This window comes from Pezoporus wallicus, unplaced genomic scaffold (genome assembly GCF_028554395.1).
Source record: "Pezoporus wallicus isolate ANWC-B61680 ecotype Strahan unplaced genomic scaffold, APGP_CSIRO_Pwel_v1 contig_593, whole genome shotgun sequence".
NCBI lineage: Eukaryota > Metazoa > Chordata > Aves > Psittaciformes > Psittacidae > Pezoporus > Pezoporus wallicus.
Genome location: NW_026642342.1, coordinates 7293381 through 7312603, shown reverse-complemented (window position 1 = coordinate 7312603; position 19223 = coordinate 7293381). Strand labels below are relative to the sequence as shown.

The 19223-nt window shown below is 39.1% G+C and overlaps 1 protein-coding gene across 3 annotated transcripts in view; it reads left to right on the top strand.

The window, feature by feature from the left end:
* BCAR3 (BCAR3 adaptor protein, NSP family member) overlaps positions 1–19223 on the top strand; it is a 97954-nt gene that overhangs the window by 34276 nt on the left and 44455 nt on the right. For 2 of the 3 annotated variants that reach the window (XM_057429309.1, XM_057429311.1), the window contains exon 2: positions 7381–7708. In XM_057429309.1, coding sequence (XP_057285292.1) covers positions 7389–7708 — 320 coding nt within the window. In that variant the 5' untranslated portion in view covers positions 7381–7388. Of the gene's footprint in view, positions 1–977; positions 1093–7380; positions 7709–19223 lie in introns of those variants that run through there. The other variant, XM_057429308.1, reaches the window with a different exon arrangement.

Below are 19223 nucleotides of genomic sequence, written 5' to 3'. Positions count from 1 at the left end.
TGAAAGACTGAGCCAACAGCAAAGAGACAAATACAGTGTTAAAAAAATGAGCTAGAAAGGGCTTTAAGAGTCAACTGAGTGTGCCTTGATTTCTATTTAATCATAAACTCTTTGGCTGAGTCAGTGGTACAGCTGAAGATGCCGGAGGTGATTTGTTAGAAATGGATGTTCTGTCTGTAACTGATTTGTTTTGGAGGGTATGCTTTACAAACGCAGGTTAACTAGCCATCTGTTCTGTCAGTTGCTCTCGATCCTTTACAGCTCTTTGACTCTTTGTTTTAGAAAACGTGTTTTATCCCACCAACCTGTTGCACGGATAACTTCATGTAACATGGTGGCATGGGGGGACAAGTCTGCTAATGCAAGTAGTGTGTATGTAATAGGCTCCCAATTGTCTACAATCAGGCTGGGTTTAGGAAACTGTTAGTCTTTGCTGTAGTGCTAATTTGGGAGACGAAATTCTGGCAGTGAAGCTGTTGAATCCGTGGAAGAGGGCAACGGCTGGTCACGGCAAGGGAGCGGCGTGCGACGGGGTCTCGGCAGGACCCAGCCCCAGCAGCCTGCCGAGGGTGTGGTTGCAGGGCTGTAAATCCCGTCAGGGCGCTGGCTCAGTTCACAGCGCTTACGGCAGCGGGGCGCCCGGCCGCAGCGCCCCGCACTCACGGTGAGTGCCGCCCGCGGGTCGGTCTCGTTTGCTGGCTGAGAACGGGAGAACCGCGAAACTAGGTCCCTACTTCCGCGGCCCGGGCGAGGGAGCGATAAGGCGCTCCCGGGAGGCTCGGTTGAGTCACTCTTATTTTAGTTATCGCTAACTGTTCTTCCTTAGGGCAGGCTGGTGCAAGTGTACGCGCCGGCTCCTACTGCGGCGCGGCCATACCTTGGGCTCTTCCGACAACGTCTTGGTTCCTTTACTGGAAGCGCTCCGGGACGCTGGTGTTCCGGGTCCGGCCTCCGGCCCCCGTCTCCTACTCTCGACTGCCCCGCAGTCCCAAGGGACCTGGACGGGACCCGGTGCCGGGAGATCGTTTGGCCGGGACAAAACCTTCAACTAATCCCCAGAAAGCTGGGAAAGAAGCAACAGTGATCAGACTGGTAACTCTGGGGACAGTGTTATCCTCTAGGGCAGAGAATAAGAAGCTGGTGCATGACTGCGTGTGAGCGTCCCTCGGGCTCTGCCGGGCAGGGAGTTGTGGAGCTGGGCGAGCCCTGACCATTGCAGTGGTTGACTTTGGGGACTGATAAAGTACTGTAGCTGTGGCGGTAATCAGGTTTTGTAGGAATGGATCCCATAGAAATCCTCTTTAAGTATAAAATACTGCTGAACTCGAGATACCGAGGTGCTTCACCAAGGAGAGAGAAAAGGAATGCTGTGTCTTTTTTTTTTTTTCTTTTTGTCAGTTAAAGAGGAACGTATAGAAAAGTACTTCTTTCTGTTGAAATCTGTAATTTCTGTCAGCCGGTTGTTAGCTCAGCATAATGAAGCACATACTTGTTGCTGAATTTTTTTTTAAGTATTTCGTTTTCAGTTGGAATGGGTTGTTCTGTGGTTTGGGTGTTCTTTCTTTTCAGTAACATCATGAGAACAGAGGAGCAGGCAAAATAAATGATTTCCTATACTAGAGGAGAAACAAAAGCTTGTGTTCTGAAGCATAAGCTGAAAAATGCCTAGATTTGACTGTAACCTTGCAGAAGTCCTCGATTTCTGCCAGAAAAACTGGGGAGAGAATGTTTATTTCAAGTCAAGGCTTCATACCATTCAGAATTACTGAGCTGGCTGATTGGGCACTGAAGTTTGAGTTAATTTCATAATATTGGCCAGATGAGGAGGTCTCTACTTGTTATTGAGTCTTCTTCACTGATTACTTTTTCATGGATTTTGTATAGATATCAAGGCATTCTACGTGTAAAAAATCACAAAGAAATGTGGAGTTTATCTGTTTCTCTCATCTCTAAACAGAGAGATTTCAAAGGTAACTTATGTTGGCCTGTGTGCTCTCTGTTGCCTGAGAATAGTTAAAAATAACATTTTAAATAGATTGTCTGATTACAGTGCAGGGATGTATGTGGGGTGTAAATTATATGGCATACATAAGGAAAGAGAGAGCATAAACGCTGTGGTAGCATTTCAGGATTTGGAAGCACTAAGCTGGCTGTAAACTTGTGAGGAGTTTTTGATGTTTGACAGACTCATGTTTTTTTCCTGATAGCAGCCGAGTGCCTTTGAACTATTGCGTATGCTCTCCCAGTCTTTTTCTCTATACCGTAACAGGCTGTAGGTTCTCAAATCTAGTATTCTTCTCAAAGTCCTGTGACCTGTTTGCTGCTGTGTCACAGCTACTGCATCTGTTTCTCTTGTTTCGGAAAAAAAAGGGGGGGGGGGGAGGCGGCAACAGAAAATACAGGTTGTGAAAGCTGCTTCTAAGCCGTTTTGGGAGAAGCAGTCCTCTCTTTTGTTATACTAATGAAGATTACTACATTGCTTCTAGGGAGACAATTAACATGAATTCAACTGTAAGTTTATAGAGGCTATACTTTTAGCCATATATTTCTTCCTATGATATACTAACTTGAGTGTTTTTTTTCAGGTATGCTTTTTCTTTTTCACTGACTTGTTCTCTTAGTACACACACACACACACACACAAATATCTGAGGAAATTGACTTGGGTTTTGTCCTGAACTTTACTTCACCATTAAGGTTCATTACTTTCATTATTTCCTGTGTGCATATGTATAGTGCATGCAAATGTGCCAGGGTAACTTAGCAGGAAGAAAAAAGTACTGTATCTCCCACTCATCATAATTTATTGCTACTGGTTTTGAGGCAGGGAGGGCAGGTGGGTGGGAGGAGGTTGTGAGGAGATTTGCTGTGTCAGAATTAAGTAGGGTTTTCACAGAAGTTGACTCCATCTTGTAAAAACCTGAGAAGATAAGGCAGTTGTTCTTCAGCTGGATTTATTAAACCTTGTTCAATTCCTGTTATCTTCCTAGTGTAGATAATAATAAAGACATGGTAAGACTTTGAGTGAAGTATTGTACCATTGGTGCTATGATAACACCAGGTATAGACTTAAGAGACTTCGATCTAACAGGGAGAATCACCTGGTTTGCAGATCAGGAAGACTGAGAAAAGTGTGAATCTTTTGATGTAAAACTGGTTTAGGTGTAACTCTGCTTGAGTCTGATTTGGAAATCTGAGATTACTTTTCTGTTTCCTTTTATGAGGTTTCCATTAGCATGTATACAGTCTTGGACTGTTTGTTATGCCATTCATGTATCTCTGAGGCTGAAATTAACATTTCCTTTTCCCTCATTTCCCTGCTAACGTATTGAAATAACAAAGTAGCAGCCATTGCTACTAGTTGTGTTGTGATATGGAAGGGGCATGTTCCTGTATGGGTGGATCCAAAACTTCTCCAGACTGTGCACATCCAAGTTTTCGTGAAGACAAGCTGAGCCAGAAAGTTTGTATTTGCATCCCAAAGCCAAGAGTGCACCAGTAGTAGGATATTTTGTATTTTGTTTTGGGAATGCAAAGGTTATTGTTTGATTGTTCATATGGCTGGGATTTTTTTGAGCAATGATGTGAAGAGATGCATACCCCATTGGATTAGAGCTTGGTGCACGTTTGGTCTTGCCCAACAGATACGTATTTCATTCTAGGTCCAATCTTGTACTTTTTTCCTAAATGCCATGTTGATTTTAAAGACCCTTTTGTTTGTATTCCCTCACCTTCATTCATAACAAAAAACTAGAATATATCAGAAGTTACCTGGAAATCTGTCATGCCCTTCAGTTCTCTGAATTCACAATCTGACTCCTGCCGATTCCATTCCCATATACTTGCCGAAATTACAGGCTGAAGAAAGAGAAATGCCATTCTATACATAAATACCAATTCACCTAGCATTTTTAACATTGTATTGGCATGAGTCAGTCTTGTTTGCACCTAGTTGGGGTAAACTCAAATGACTTCCAAAGGACTCTGTTTTGTGAGATGCTCCATTTTGACAAATAGGAATGTGTACGATTAAACTTCAGTTCTGCTATAATTTCTGCCATTTCCACTGGTGATTGCATAATGGCAGTTGTTCAAAGCACACTGTCTCTTAGGGACTAAAATTTTCAGGGGTTCTGTATCTAATAAAGTCAAACATTCTTTGAATCATATGCTGAAGTATTTGAGACATTCCAGAGTTTTCAGCTGAAGAGGCTCCCTCCTTGCAGTGTTTATGTTCAACACTGCAGGACTCTTTATGTACAACAATGGCAGGACTCTTGTTACTGAGCTAACTGTTGTAGTTCTCAGCTTACATTTATAAGGACTACATAGTACAGCAGCCCATAGCCAAGCAGATAGATTTAAGGGTAGAAGTTAGCAGGCCTGTTGTTTGGGGCTTTTTGGGGTTGTGGTTTGTTGTGGGTTTTTTTTGTTGTTGTTGGGTTTTGGTTGGGTGAGGTTGGTTTGGGTTTGGTTTTCTTAGGGGTTTTGCAGGGAGGATTGCTCAGAATATTATCAGAGCTTCTGGACGCATGTAATTGTTGCCAAGTGTCTTGCAAGTTCTTGAATTTAGGTATTTCATATTAACTTTGGAAGTCTAACTTGATTCCTCAAAACAAAATTCAGGTGTGAATTTGAGGATTGGGTATTGAGTTTGTAAATCATGGAGAGCTACTGAGTGACTTAGAAGGCGCAATGAGTAGCGTATAAGTGAGAGTGTTTGGTTTTCTTTCTTAGGAAGGCAGGTTAAATGGAAAATGCTCTACTTCAGAGGGTCATTTTTTATTTGCTGAAATCTCGGATTGTTGGATTGGAAACCTACTGGATTTCTATAATAATTATCCCACCATTGGCTAGGAGAGGGAATTCTCAGTTTTTTTTATGTATCCTGAGACATGAGGTGGTCGACAGCTTACTGTCATTATAAGCATATCAACTACTAAACTCAAACTTTCATTGGTTGTGTTTATACCCACTTGGCATTGCATGAAATACCACATGTTCTATTTCAGCATAGTGGTGGTAATCTTGCAGGAAAGCCTAAGAAAAATCCTTCTGACTGGATAACCTGCACTTACTAGACAGAGTTCAGAGGTTTGAGGGTGATTTTTATAAACCAATAAGAAGGCAAGATTATTACATTTAGAATCTCAGCGGCCCCGCAAAGGAGAATAACAACGTTTGTGCAGTATGAGCAAGCTATCCTCCCATTTCAGACTCTGTAAATGGTGTTTGTTGCCTTAGTACAAAATTGAATTTTCAGATGACTGTGTGAATTCCAAGATGCTTCCCCCTCACCCCCCAGCTTTTGTTTGAGGTAACTTTTTATCATACCTCTCTAACAAGAAAGCTGAATTTACTGGAAACAAGATCTGTCTGTCAGTTTGCTTTTAACTATAGTACGTTGTAGTTTTGTGGTAAGCATTTGCATTTTAGATCTTCCTATCTCTGGACCAGTTGCTTTGCTTAGAACAATTGTAAGGCAAAACTGACTTTACAGCACTCTGGTATTATTTTGAACATAATTATGTGATATTTTTAATACTAGCCAGCAGAAACTATGTCCTCAAAATGCACGATAAATGGAGGGGTGATTTAGTATTTCACATCAAGGCCCATATGATAATTTATGGCTTTATTTTTTTGTGAGAGTGTAGTTTGGCTTCTTTGGTATTTTAAAGTCTGTTTGGATCTGTGTAACTGAAAATGTTAGTCCTTAGTAACTTCTGAACTCTTTTCTACTTTTTTCAACAAGAAACCTGACCTAAGTCAAACAGATTCTGTGGACAGAGGTGCTATTTCCAGAGGCTTTTTTACTATAGTATGTAGTAGCGGTGCTCAGACAGAGTCTTGGCAAATGGAAGAGTAAAAAAAAAAAATTAAATATTATTTATCATAATATTTAAATATAATATCTAAATATTATTTATAATCTATTTATAATTTAATGAATATTTATTGTAGGACCTTCAGTAAAGGAGAAGTGGAAAGGCATTTGTTGTTAAAGTCTGAAGCTTTATCCCATCGGTGAATATCTGCAGTGCAGCTTACACGAAATAGCAGAATACTTTCATAAATTTGAAATGAGCTTTAGTGTTACTCTGAAACTAAACCTGCTATGATGACCTCTGGGTATAGAAGTACTTTAGCTTCAGTGCAGCAACACTTTGAAAGCATCTGTGATGCTGAGGTTGGAGAATAGAACAGGAGGGCTACAGAGGCAACTGCGTTCCTTGTAACACCTATACGTTCCCCAGACCCAAAGGAATTCTTGTGCAGCTGTAACGAGCTGACTTCCAGGCTGCTGGGCCTTCAGGGTACTGCTCTTATTTTCCAGCATGAAACCTGACCAAGGTCAGAGCAGGTTCTCCCTGTCCATAAATGTTATTGCCAAAAGCTCTTCTGCTTGCTGATTTCATATCTATCTCTGCTGCACCTGGTTGAGTACCACGTAGGTTAATATCATAGAACTGATTGACCTTTAGATCTGTCGGTATGTTCCGTAGAGTGGCTTTTGCATGCTAATATGACCAGATAGGATAAGGCAGCCTGTCTTCTGTAATATAACACTATAAAGTGAGCACAAGGCAGCAAGTGAGGAACAGCGCAGCAATTTGTCAATGTGCCTGAAGTGTTAGTGTCATGAAGCTTTTCTGCTCACGATAACAGAAAAACCTGTACTGTATGGCAGGCTGTAATTGGTTATACAAGAGACTGACAGCTATGCAAATCCCTAATGTCAACAACAATTTAAGCCAGCAGGCTGTGCATGCTGAGGAAGAGAATTCCGGTAATCTGCTCCTGCTCTTATCTCTGGGTAGAACCCTTTAGTTTACAGCCTGTTAGAAATGTGACTAGTTCTTTGCTAGATTTATTACTTGGGTAAGACTCTTCAGAAACAGTTTTTTCACCTCACAGTGTGACAACTACTGGATTTAGAAACATACTCTCTCAAATCAAGCTGTAGTGTACTTTATTTTTTTTTTTGGCAAAATATTCTTAAAACTTTGCTTTTTGATAATGAGTCTAAGTTGACACCTGAGTCTTCAGAGGATGCAAAGGAGCAGAAAAAATACAACTTTGTGGATGAAAATGGAGAATTGCTCAGGGTCTGCCTGCCCTTGCATGTGTTTTGAGATTGGTTGGTTTTTGTTGTGACTTTTCACATGTCTAAAAGTTAATATACACGAGTGCTTCATGTGCAGTTAGAGCAATGTGATTGGATTATAATATAGGCTACATCTTGAGGTGTCTGCCTCAGAGCAAAGCAGAAGTTAAAATTTAGAAGCCTTTGTTAGTCATGCTGTTGAACTTCCATTAAAGCGAGGGCTTTGTTCACTGATGTGCTATGATAAATCTTATTTTTGGTTTTTTTTTCAGAACCAAACATGATAGCTGCAGGAAAATTTTCAAGTCTTCCCAGAGATGGTCCAGTGAACCACCAGTTCTCATTAGCTTCTTCCATGGACCTTTTGAGCACTAAACCTTTGCCAACTGAGCATTGCTCAGGCTCTTTTCAAGATGTCTCCATCCATGGCACTCTTCCCAGGAAGAAGAAGGGGACAGTTCCCACTAGGTCTTGTGATATGTTTAGCCACATGGGAATACTGCCACACACCAGACCACACCGGCAGCAGCCAGCTTTTGTGCAGGATGTTATAGAAGAGTACCCCCTGCAAAATGGGAAGAGCAACAAACTCCATGCCAGGTACCTTGTAAAACCTTAATTTACATGTGTTAGCATAAGAATTTTGTATTTTTCTAGGCTGCTAAATGTCCAGTTATAGGTGTAGCTGTTTATTATAACTCTGCATTTAACTGAGGTTGATTTTTCTGCCTAGTACTCAATTTAGGTCTTGATGGAAGTAGCCAAACAAAAAATAGGGTGAAACATGTGAGGGGTGAGGAGGGTGAGGAGTGAGTCTGATGCATAGATTTCAGGAATCCTGAGAAATTCTTAATAGCTCAATTTTTAAAATAGTTTTCCTTTTGCAGCAAGATCAGTCAGTATATGGGCTGCTAAATACTCATGCCTGTTTAAGGCATGTGAGATCCCACTTCTGTGGGATCTAGTGATTTCAGTGAAACCCAGTGTACACAATGAGTTAATGGCAAATTACCCCTCTTTATTATTCTTGCCTGACTTCCTGGTTATAATATCTGTGACTCTTGAGAAAGAATTACACTCTCATAGCTAGCATTTCTTTTATGAATTTATTATCATCACTGATATTTCATTACTTACACAAAAAGTACTTTATTTTTTAAATGTCCTTTTTTGTTGTTCTGATATTGAGGTCTATAAAATGGGAAAAATCCCAGCTAACACAAGAAAAATTCCCTGTAATCAGTAGATCAGATAAAGGCACAAAGGTGAGAGTGTTAGGTTAATTGGCTGACAGCATTAAAGGTTGAGAAAAGATAACCGAATTACAGCTTCTGAACAAGGATTTATAGTTTTGCTGTGTCCATCACTATATAACACTCTTGATCTCAAATCTTGTGATGGAAGGACAGTTCTATTTATGTGGGGTTGTGTGTGTAGAGTGAGTTTTGTATGCTTTTTGCTTGTGACATACAGGATCAAGCTTTCTTCTCATTTGAAAATTTTTCTTCTCTGTACTGTATTCACTTTGAAGGAAGAAAGGGTCTCGGTCCCTCGGTTCCTCTGTCACTGATATTTGAAATGGACCTGCTTATGTGAACTGGCTTTTTAATGTACTTTGCTTCTTTGACTTGCATACTTTTAGAGAGCACAAGCAGCCACGGCTGCTGCTATGGAAGGAATATGGAAGTACGCACTGAAGTTTTATCTTATGTCTTGCTTCTGAAGAGGAGTTATTGAACATGATTTGCAAGAGATGGTTTTTCTTCAGAGACCAAAGGCTCCCTGTTAAATATATTTGCAATTTTAACTGGTAACTTTCCTTGTCCTGTAAAGAACACTTTTGCACAAGCAGTAAGTGTTAGAACAGAATGCTTGAGTGGAAAATGTAGAGAAGTTCGGCCTGATCAGAATTAAAATATGATGCTTTTGAAATAATAAGAGATTAAGAGAATGTTGTTAGTGCAGCTGTTAATAGAATTTGTGTCTTTTGAGTCCTAGCAGCAAGCGCTGTTGCAATTGGATTGATCTTCTAATTTCTTTGCTGAGACACTCATGGAATGCTGCGGTAGCAACTTCTAACTTTTGCTTTCTTTAATTTTTACAATGAAACTTTATACATTCTGCTGCATGACCTAACAGCCCAGTTGTATTAGAGCAAAAGACACTACCAGTATGACAGTCAGCAAATACATGACTTTTTGAGTAGTTTTGGGATGACTGTGCACTTTTTATTAGTACGCTTTAAAAGGAAATCAGGAGAGCATGTCTGATTCTCCTGTGGTAAGCACTTTGCCATATATGCTAAGGTATATATTCTACTACTCAGACATGTTGAAATTAGCTGCGATTAATTGTATGGGAAGTCCATGTTCCCTTATCAGAATTACATCAAAAAAAGCCCCATAATATTTTAATTTCAGTGTAGGAACTTATGAAATAGTATAAAGTTACATGGATATTCTTACTGAGGAGTAAATCAGTTTCATTACTATAATGCTGTTTACAAAACTTAGTGTGACCACACATCTTAATCAAACTTCTCTATGATGGATTGTTCAACCCAAGTATTTCATGTCAGTGAGCCAGAACTAATGGTCATTGGGATTACAGTGTTCATATGCACATGGATCCGATTACGCTGAACTGTGACTCAGGCATGTCATAGTTTAAGTTTGATCAATTTAGAAAACATAACTATGATACATTTTCAGTAGTTCAAAATGAGTAATATAATCTCTAAATACACAATTTTGTGAACAAAAAATAAGCCAAGGCACGAATAGGAAAGTGATGATGAATTGTATCATTTCCTAATGGAACTCTTCTGATTTCCAGAAACTTCTATTCTGTCTTACAGCTACCTGATTACATTACTCTGTAGCCAAGGTGAAGTGTATATATAATTATTTGTAGGATTATTTTGTCTCAGGATTTTTAGATCTAAATGACCAAAAATAATATGTCTTTATTATTAATAATATGTCTTTATTAATTTCTTGTGGATTTTCCATGGTTATCTTCAGGATTAACATGGAAAAATAAAATTCTGATGTACAAAAGCACTCTTAATGTTTTAGACTTACAAGGCATAATTAATTACAAATAAACAAATATAGGAAATATCTAGCTCACTTCAGTTTTCCTGTGACCAAGCACATCATGAGTCTGCAGTCCTTATTAGGAAGATTTGTCATACCTACATTTGGGCAAAAATCGGGTAGATCATGAGTCATAGCCTCAAGTTGTTAAAAGCACAAACTTGAACTTACATTGGTTTAACAGAAGTGGTGTTATTTGGAACTACCTGTGCCTTTGAATAATTATGGTTCTCCTTGACTGTCATTCCAGTGTAACAGACTTGTGGCATTTTCATGCTTTTTCATTAATGCAGTCCAATATCCAATAAACAAGATCTAAAAGCAATGCAGAACTACCACTATCACAGCAGGTCTGACTGTAGTGATGAAGCCAGCTGTCAAAAGCCAATTTTGACATTCTGCACTATTTCCGTTGCTTGTCAACAGTACCCATGTAGTCTTGGGTTAAGGTAGCAGTTGCCTCTGTAGGTCTGGTACTGGTTCAGATATGATCTTACTTAAATGCTACCTCAGTGTAGAGATGCAAGAAATTTCTGAGCGTTGTTAAGAAAATGGATGGAGCTAAGGATCTTTTGCTAATATTATAAAGCACAATTCGGTTCCGCTCTGTTGATACTGTGCTGTCTGTTTCATTGCAAGAGGTAGCAGAACAAGTAATTGCCGCTTGGATTGTCTGGCAGCTGACAGCTATAGTATTCTGTGTTCCTAAACTTTATAATAAAGGAAAACTAACAGGTTCATAAAAACTAACAATCTGATTCCAAAAGACATGTTTCTCATATAAGCTTTCTCAAAAGCTTATGTTTTGTTTGAATTTCAATAGGGCTGCATGTATACTATTCATTATTAATAAGCCAATCCACAAACCAGGGAAAGAAGAAGAAAGATGAAGCATAAGACACGTTCTGGAGGCTTTTCCTAGAGTTAGGGTTTTGAGTTGAAGTTAGTACTTTTAGAAGACAACACAAATCCATTCTGTAGTCATGAGGGCTGCTGCATGTCTTCTTCAGTACTTAGTATAGAATAAACATCAACAAAGACTATTTCCATGGTTAGGCTATTCATAGGGTTTCTTCTCATGTGGATTCTGACTAATAAATACTGACCTCTTGCCACAGTCCTCCTCTCAGCAAGTTGTCCTGCAGGAAGTGGTTCCCTCTGCTGCCTGTAGCCACTTCTGTTTTTTAAATTATGCGAAATATATTTTTGATACCCCACTGTCAAACGGGTCATTAGTTCCAAAGTTGCTTTGTGGTGAGTTGCAGGTGGTATGATAGTTTCAATGTTTTGTCCCTAGAGAAGCAGGATAATAAAGATGTGATTGTCACAATCTGATAAAAGCATGGTGAAGAAAAAAAAAAGAAAGGAAAAAAGATACTCCTTTCTCAATACTGGTAGTTCCTGTATTGCCTCCAAAGTATGAGGGGAAAAATCCAGTCTGTATTCTTGTTGAAACAAACATGCTTTGGAAAAAAAATGAAGTGAAATCGAGTTTAATAACAGCTCTGGTGTGAAATTGTAAACTGTCAAGAGGCCAGAAATAGGATCCAAATTTGCACAAAAGTTGGCCTTGTTGGGTTTTTTGTTTGTTTGTGTTCTCTTCATGATGCTTTGGAGGAACTTAATACAAATTTCAGGATGAATAATCTAGCACAGTAGTAAAATCAAAGCTAGACACAATTTCTTACAAATAAGGTTATTGATTTTTATGTAGTTTGTAGAGTAAAATGCTCATTTAAAGCCTTTCATGTTTCATGTGTGTCCAACACAGACTTTTTAGGAAATACACTTGACTGATAGAAGTCTGTGTATGAGAAATTTAGCATTTAACAGACAGAGATGAGTTATTTTTGTCTTTGCCCTGTATGTGAGGTATGAACTTCTCCATGAGTAGAGCATTGGATATTTTGGGGAGAAGCTGTGTGGTCACACATTTACATTAAGTCACTATCTTCTCTCTGCTGAGCCTTCCCCTAGGAAGTGTTGAAGTGCACCATCTGCCAGAAATGATCACTCTGAAGTTTTTGTGCTAATTAAAGCCTTCAAATGAAGCTGACATTAATTTACACTGGCTGTTTCCCATTATACAAGATGTTTGTGAATATGTGCTGGTTTAATTCCTGTTTATTGTCTGTCTTTCCAGTAGCCATTTCATCCGTTCACACTTGCAAACACTGTTTTTTGTTCAAATTCTGTTCTTTGCCTATACTTATGTTTTAAAAATAGTGATAAACAGTAGGGCTGCACTGTTCAAACTGGCTTGGAATCAAAATACTTTGTGCCTTTCTCTAAATTACATGTAATGCTCTGGATGCTTTGTTCTGTCACTGTTCATGAGAGGTTCTGACCAACCAGCTGGTCAGAATTAGATTTCCCCCTCCCTGTTTTTAAAGCTTTACTTTTGACTGCCTATATATTTAGAAACATAGAGTTATAACTACTGAGCTGTAATTTTAACCTTTTCTCCTTTTCTTCTGTCTTGATTTTCTGTTTGCAAGCCGTATAAATTCTTGGCTATGCTGAAAGTCCTGAGTGAGACAGTAGGTACAACACTACTTCTGCTTTTATTGATGTGGCTACAGACTATTCTTTTTTGTAGATCAGGCATAACAGCTTCTTTTTAGCCTACCAAAATCTCAGACTTGAGCTGTTCATATCTAGTGTTGGACTGTGGTTTTGTGTTTTTTTTTCGTTGTTGTTGGTATTTTTTGACATGGTTCAGTGATGTTAATTAAGAAGAATTGAGTCTGGTTGGGGAGCAGGTTGTGATTAGTTTGATTCTTTCACTGAGGAAGTCGGCAAACCAGTAGTTGTAATGTCTTCCAATGCTCACTGAACCCTGCTGCAGGAGATCAAAATGTGGCAAATAACCTGTAAACTAAAATGTATTTTGGGGACTAGGCCTATCTACATATAGACACTAAGAATACACTGAAATTCTATAGTTTTCAAAGTATGATAGCTGTGTTCAACTGTGTGTTTAGCTAGACTTCAGACTTAGTTTTCATACTGGTCAGCCAATTTTTTTTCCTCTTGTTTTTCTACATCAGCTGTTTTCCCCATTATTTGAGATAAAGTGCTATCATTTAACATTGGACTTTCTATTGCTGCAGCAGAGTTATTCTGGAGTAGATTAGTTTATCTCATAATTTATGATGTTCTGTTCTCTTCAAAATTTCTGGTATTCAAGGCTCTGCGTGTTTACCTGGATGGTGCATACTTCTCTCATCTTCTATAACTGTCCAGAAAAAAACAGAAAACCTGATCAGTTTTAAACTTTACTAGTACCACTGACATTAATAGGGTAACTTCATCAGCATATTGAGGTATAAAGTAATCTAATGGCTGGATTCTGGGTTCCTGAAACTTTTCCTTTCCTCTTAGTGCTACTACTGCAACAGATGCAGCCTGCTGAAGGCCTTGAATTGACAGTTGATTTATAAGGGGAAAGAGCAGACAGGGCATTACTTGGTGAGGAGCACACTATACAGGGATTTGCTCCAGAATTTGAAGCCTATTTTGCTTCTCCACATGCTGCAAATTCTGTTCTTTGTGTTCTGAGAATGGTGTGGGTCATATATTTAGCATTTATTTTGTTCTAACTAGTCACTTAGAAAATGTTATTTTTTGGATAATCTTAGTTGGAATAAGTGTTACTTTTTTATGACTACACTGTGTGCACTTACGGCACAGAGTACTTAGGTGTGCTTTGAAAATCAAAAAATGAAATTTTATCAAGTCAATATTTTAATATATCAAAATAAGTATTGTACATGTTTTCTTTATGGAGAAGAGTAGATAATACTGTTTGGGTTCATAGATTGCAGTGTAGTTCTTCAGGTATAAAAATAGTTGTGAAATTAACAGGAAGAGGATCTTTATTATTTGTTCCCTTTAAATTTTTGGGTAAGGTAGGGAGGAAATGTTTATAAACCTCCAGAATTTTAAAAGTAAAAATTTGTATGTTTTTGATCTGATGCCTGAAACTTCCTTCTAGTAAGAATTTTGTTTTCCAGGAACCCTGAACCAGGCAGTTTGTGAGTTTGTAGCAGGAGTAAGATGAGTATGATGAATTTAGGCCTATGGAATATCTCATTGACTTCTTCAATACACACATAAATGGTTTTCAAAAGGAAGGATTCCTTCATGCTATTTGTCTCAGAATTTTCTGTTCTTTGTTTTGATGTGTCCTGTTCACATGCACCTGCAAATCTGACCTCTGCTGTCTCTGAGGTGGAGCAGATCTATCCATTAAAGCCGGCAGATGTTTGTGGTAGAAGAATGCTTTATTGTATAAGCAGAGAATAGCTAGTGTTCTCTGCTTATATTCAGTACCAAATCCTCTTATTCTTTAACTTTTGGGGGTCACTTCTATTTTGGCTTGTCTGCCTTTCCAGCCCCTCTGTCCATTCCTGGAATCAGATTCTTCTGTTGTTCTCCTCAACATTTCACCACTTTGTTCCCATTTGATGCTTGCATCTGCTGCTTGACAGAGACATGCAGAACCAAAGCCTCACTTCTTGCTTTTTATGGGGATTTTGGAAACCTGGCTACAGGTGACAGTAATCAAAAGCCTGCCCATGTGGGATCTTGGGGAAGGGAGATGAGGGGACCAGAACAAAACGTCTCAAAAAGCGAGACCTCTGTGGTTAATTGGACATTAACTAAACCACAGTCCTTCAGCTTCTGAGCAGAGAATTGAAGTGCTGTGTGGGATGGGCACAGTTGTATCACTGTTTGAAATTGATTGTGGGATCAGGACCTTATTGTTCATGAATGACTTGGCAGGCAAATGCAGCCTCTGAATTCCTCAAAACCTCAGCCAAAAATGAGTTTATGTTTTTTTAAAAAAAAAAAAATCTGTCTTTTCAGGCCATTTCTTCTTTGGGCAAAGGGTGCTGTATGGAATGGAAAGTTTCTTGAGTTACTCCTTCCATCACATCCAAAGCTTTTCCCCAAACTTGGTTGTTTCCCAGTCTCTTGTAAAGATTCTGGAGTGTCCTATTCACTTGTACTAAGTACTATATTGCTTCTTCAGGTTGCCTCTTGTCCATGTGACCATTTATTTTCCTTTCCATCCCTTTTATGCTTTAAATAAAGATACCAGCTGGAGGTCACTTGGTTTGATCAGCTTGGAAAAGAATTGAGGGGTCCACTCATGGCAGTCTACAGCTTCCTATAAGGGGGCCTATAAGGGTGCTAGGGAGAGACTCTTCATTAGGGACTGTAGTGATAGGACATGGGGTAATGGGTTAAAACTTAAGGAGGGGAAGTTTAGATTGGATATAAAGAGAAAGTTCTTTACTGTAAGGGTGACAAGGCACTGAAACAGGTTGCCCAAGGAAGTTGTGAATGCTCCATCCCTGGTGGTGTTCAAGGCCAGGTTGGACAAAGCCTCAGGTGACATGGTTTACTGTGAGGTGTCCCTGCCCATGGCAGGGGGGTTGGAACTAGATGATCTTAAGGTCCTTTCCAGCCCTAACTGTTCTATGATTCTATGATTCTAATTTCAACTACTACTGCACAAACCAGTTCAGTTGGCACAGAATCATACAGACACATGAAATTAAAATCCAGTATCCCTAACATTTGATAACCTGCTCCAATGACAGAACAGTCCTGTGCCCACTTTTTGCCACTTTCACGTTCCTCAAGTTGTTCTGAGCTTGTTGCAACTCACTGGTACAAACCTGTCAAAATATAATCTATTTTGATGATGGGAGGTGGGGGAGGGAGATGAGTGATCTGTTGTAATATACAGGATTATAAATTTCTGTTAATTAGCAGGATATTGGTGAAATTGAGTAGAATATCCCCAGAGGAGTTAAATGTCACACAGGGGAAAGAGTTCCTAATGCTCACTCTCAGCATTTAATGTAGAGAAACTTCTGATGCGATGAATTTCTTAAACCAGGGTAAGGGAGTAGACAAGGAGAAGAGTTCTTCCTCCACCATCATCTTATTCAGTACTAAAGGAAAGGATTAATTTTCCTATGCTTCAGTCCAAATACACATTCCTGAAAGATGTACCAGCTGGGTGGCAACTGTGCTTTGTGAATAAACTTTTCCTAGATTGAAGTGCATTTCAGATGAATTGATGGAGCCTGTGATCCTACTGAGTGTTTGTCAGTCTTTTGGGAATGTGCATGTTCATTTTGGAAAGTTCAACTATTTTTGAGTTGCCTTCTCAATAGCTACAGCAACTAAAGCATTGACTGTAAAGAGTTGTCAGCTGAAGTGCAAGTTGACAGCAGCACACATATAAGGAAGTTTGTAGGAACAGTGACTGCTTTGGATAAGTGATAGTCTCTGCCCAATGAATACTTTCACAACATAGTAACTGCCTGGGAATAGAAGATTTTAAGAAGGGCTTTGAAGAACAGAGTTTTGGCTCTGGGACTCTTAAATATTATGGAAAATAAAGTAAAAAGAATGAGGGTGCCTAGACAGGTTGTAAAGACCAGTACTGTATCTGGTGCAGAAGCAGAAATTGATTTGGAAAAGGTAGAAAAAATGGGGTAGATTTTTCTGCTGTGATAGGTAAAATGGAGCAAATTGGGGAGATACAGAAGATTGAAGTTGTAAATGGCTGTAATACTATCTCTGAAGAGGCATTCTGAACGAATATGAATGAGTTTAATTCAGAGAAAAGTACATTGTCTCTTTTCTTGAGTTTTAATTACTGAAGAGTCCCTGCTGCTCTTGTGTGAACTGTGGGTCATTATGCAGTTAGTCATAGCAGTTTGCACTTGTTTCCACTGGTGTTTGAATGAGTCATGTCCATGATGATGTGCAGCTGTAGACAGAAGGGTGGAATGGCCTTAGGTATGTAGTAGGAGTGTGTGTGTGAAGCAGAAGCTGCTGGAGGATAAAATCACTGGATCTTTTACTCCAGTTTACAGTACAAATAACATCAGTCTGCAGTGCATAAGCACAGTGTCTAGCATGCTCATACTTGCACCTTCATACTTAAGTAGTGGTGTATTTCTTAAATGTACATAGATGGAGAGATTTCAAAGACACAAATTGAAGAAGTTATTTGATCCCATCTGGTCTGTTTATAGCACTTCTATCTGTGTAAGAAGCCATACAACAGCTCAGTACATTTTCAGTTTCTCAGGCTCCCTTGGAGCCAGTATTGTCTTCACTCTGATCTGGCATTGGTACTATTGAGAAGATGGTTCTTCTCAGGAGCACTCTTTCAATGTAGTAGGAAGGGGATGCTTTTGGAAGTCCCCAGCAAAGGTCACTTTAAAACAATCAACCAAATATACTTTCACATGCCAAGTACTGCAGCGTGTCCTAATGCTTTTCCCACAAGTACATTTTTAAAAGTGTGAAGTAGCTCAAAGCTGCTTCAGGGCCGTTCAGCAGTTTCCATTACTGTGAGAGTGTCCATGTGACAGTTGAATGATGGTGAGGATTTGGGCATTTCTGATAACACAATTGTGTCTAGGGTTCAATTTTGTGAAAGTTATCTTAGCTAACATATAATTGTGGCTGATACATCTCTGAGGATGCCACAGACCTGGAGAAAGCAGATACTTAATATGGCTTAGTCTATCAAGGTCTGTACGTTGTAGGATTCTTTACAGTAATTTGGAATTGTTAGCAGAAAGGTGGAGTTTTTCATAGAATTAACAGCTAAAGACTGCAGGATACCTACTTCAAGGTTCTTTATTGAAGCAGTGCTGTAGAGAACTATTGGACAAACCTCAGACACTGGAAAAAAAAAAGACTGACTGTTTCTGAGTTACTCTCCTGCACTCACTGAACTAAATAATGTGTGTTGGGGATGAATTCCAAGATTCACCTTTTCAACTGTAGTACTAATTTTAAGTATGTAATAGTTTTATCAAATATTTTAAAAGAGTAAGTAATTACTCAGACTTCAATGTTTTCTTTACCAGATTTTCATGTTTGGTTGCTCATTGTCTTCAGATCAATGCAGGATTTGAACTTGGCTGTATGGCAGTATTTAGTTTGACATACCAGAAATGTGATACAAGTTCCCTCCTTTCAGCTGATGACTACTGATGTTGTCAACTTCAAAAACATCTGAATTCCACTCACTTTTCTCATTACTGTCAGCTTTAGCTGTGTCTTGAAGGAGGCTACATGTAACATTAATTCCTGTTCTTACAGGGTTCAGATGTATCAGTACTTTGTTATAATCACTTGCAACCAATAAGACACCAAGCTCTTCATGGCTGCAACAGATTTTGGTTTGGGGGAAGAAGGAGGAAGCAAGAGAGCTCTGTTTTCTGTGTTGTCTTCATCTTTATGTAGGGTTTCTCGAGCTCCATGTCTCACATTCAAGCTGTGTGTTATTTTCTTGGCAGTATCTGTAAAAAACCTGTAAGTGCAGAAAAAAAAAAACAATAATAAGAATCTTTCAGCTGGATTGGAAAGAAGTTGTTTCCAAGGATTAGTACAGAGAGATTAAAAGGTTGTATATTTGTGAGATCAGCCAGAAGAGAGAAAGATACTGTCAGATGTCAGTAAGGTTACTCTAGAGAGAATGTTTCTGGCTGGGGCAGTCTTAGAGTCATGAAGTTTAGGATTGTGATGACTAATTGCTTTTTTTGGTGATGAATTATTACTGGAAGAGTGTGCATGCTACTGCAATTTCCACACAGACTTTGTGCATGTGAGGAGGGTCAGGAGAGAACTTGGACTACTCAGAAGAATGACATATAGCAAATCAGGTGCCTTTTTTTACTTTTCTTGTCTTCCCCCCCCGAGAAAAAAAATGTTGTAAAGGGATTTAGTTTTTGTCATGAAACGAGATGATCTAACAGCAGTGTAAATACACAAAATGGATGTGCAAGTGTGTTTGCATATCTTTCTTACCTTTCCAAATTCCCTTCTGTGACAGAATGAATGTGAAAAGAGTTTGAAGTCAGTACTGTATGTCTTTCTGCAGACCTTACCCAACATCTTACCTGGAGGTGCTCTGAGAACTTCTGTGTTCCAGGTGACACCTTTCTGCATTAAATGTGTTTTTAATCTGAATG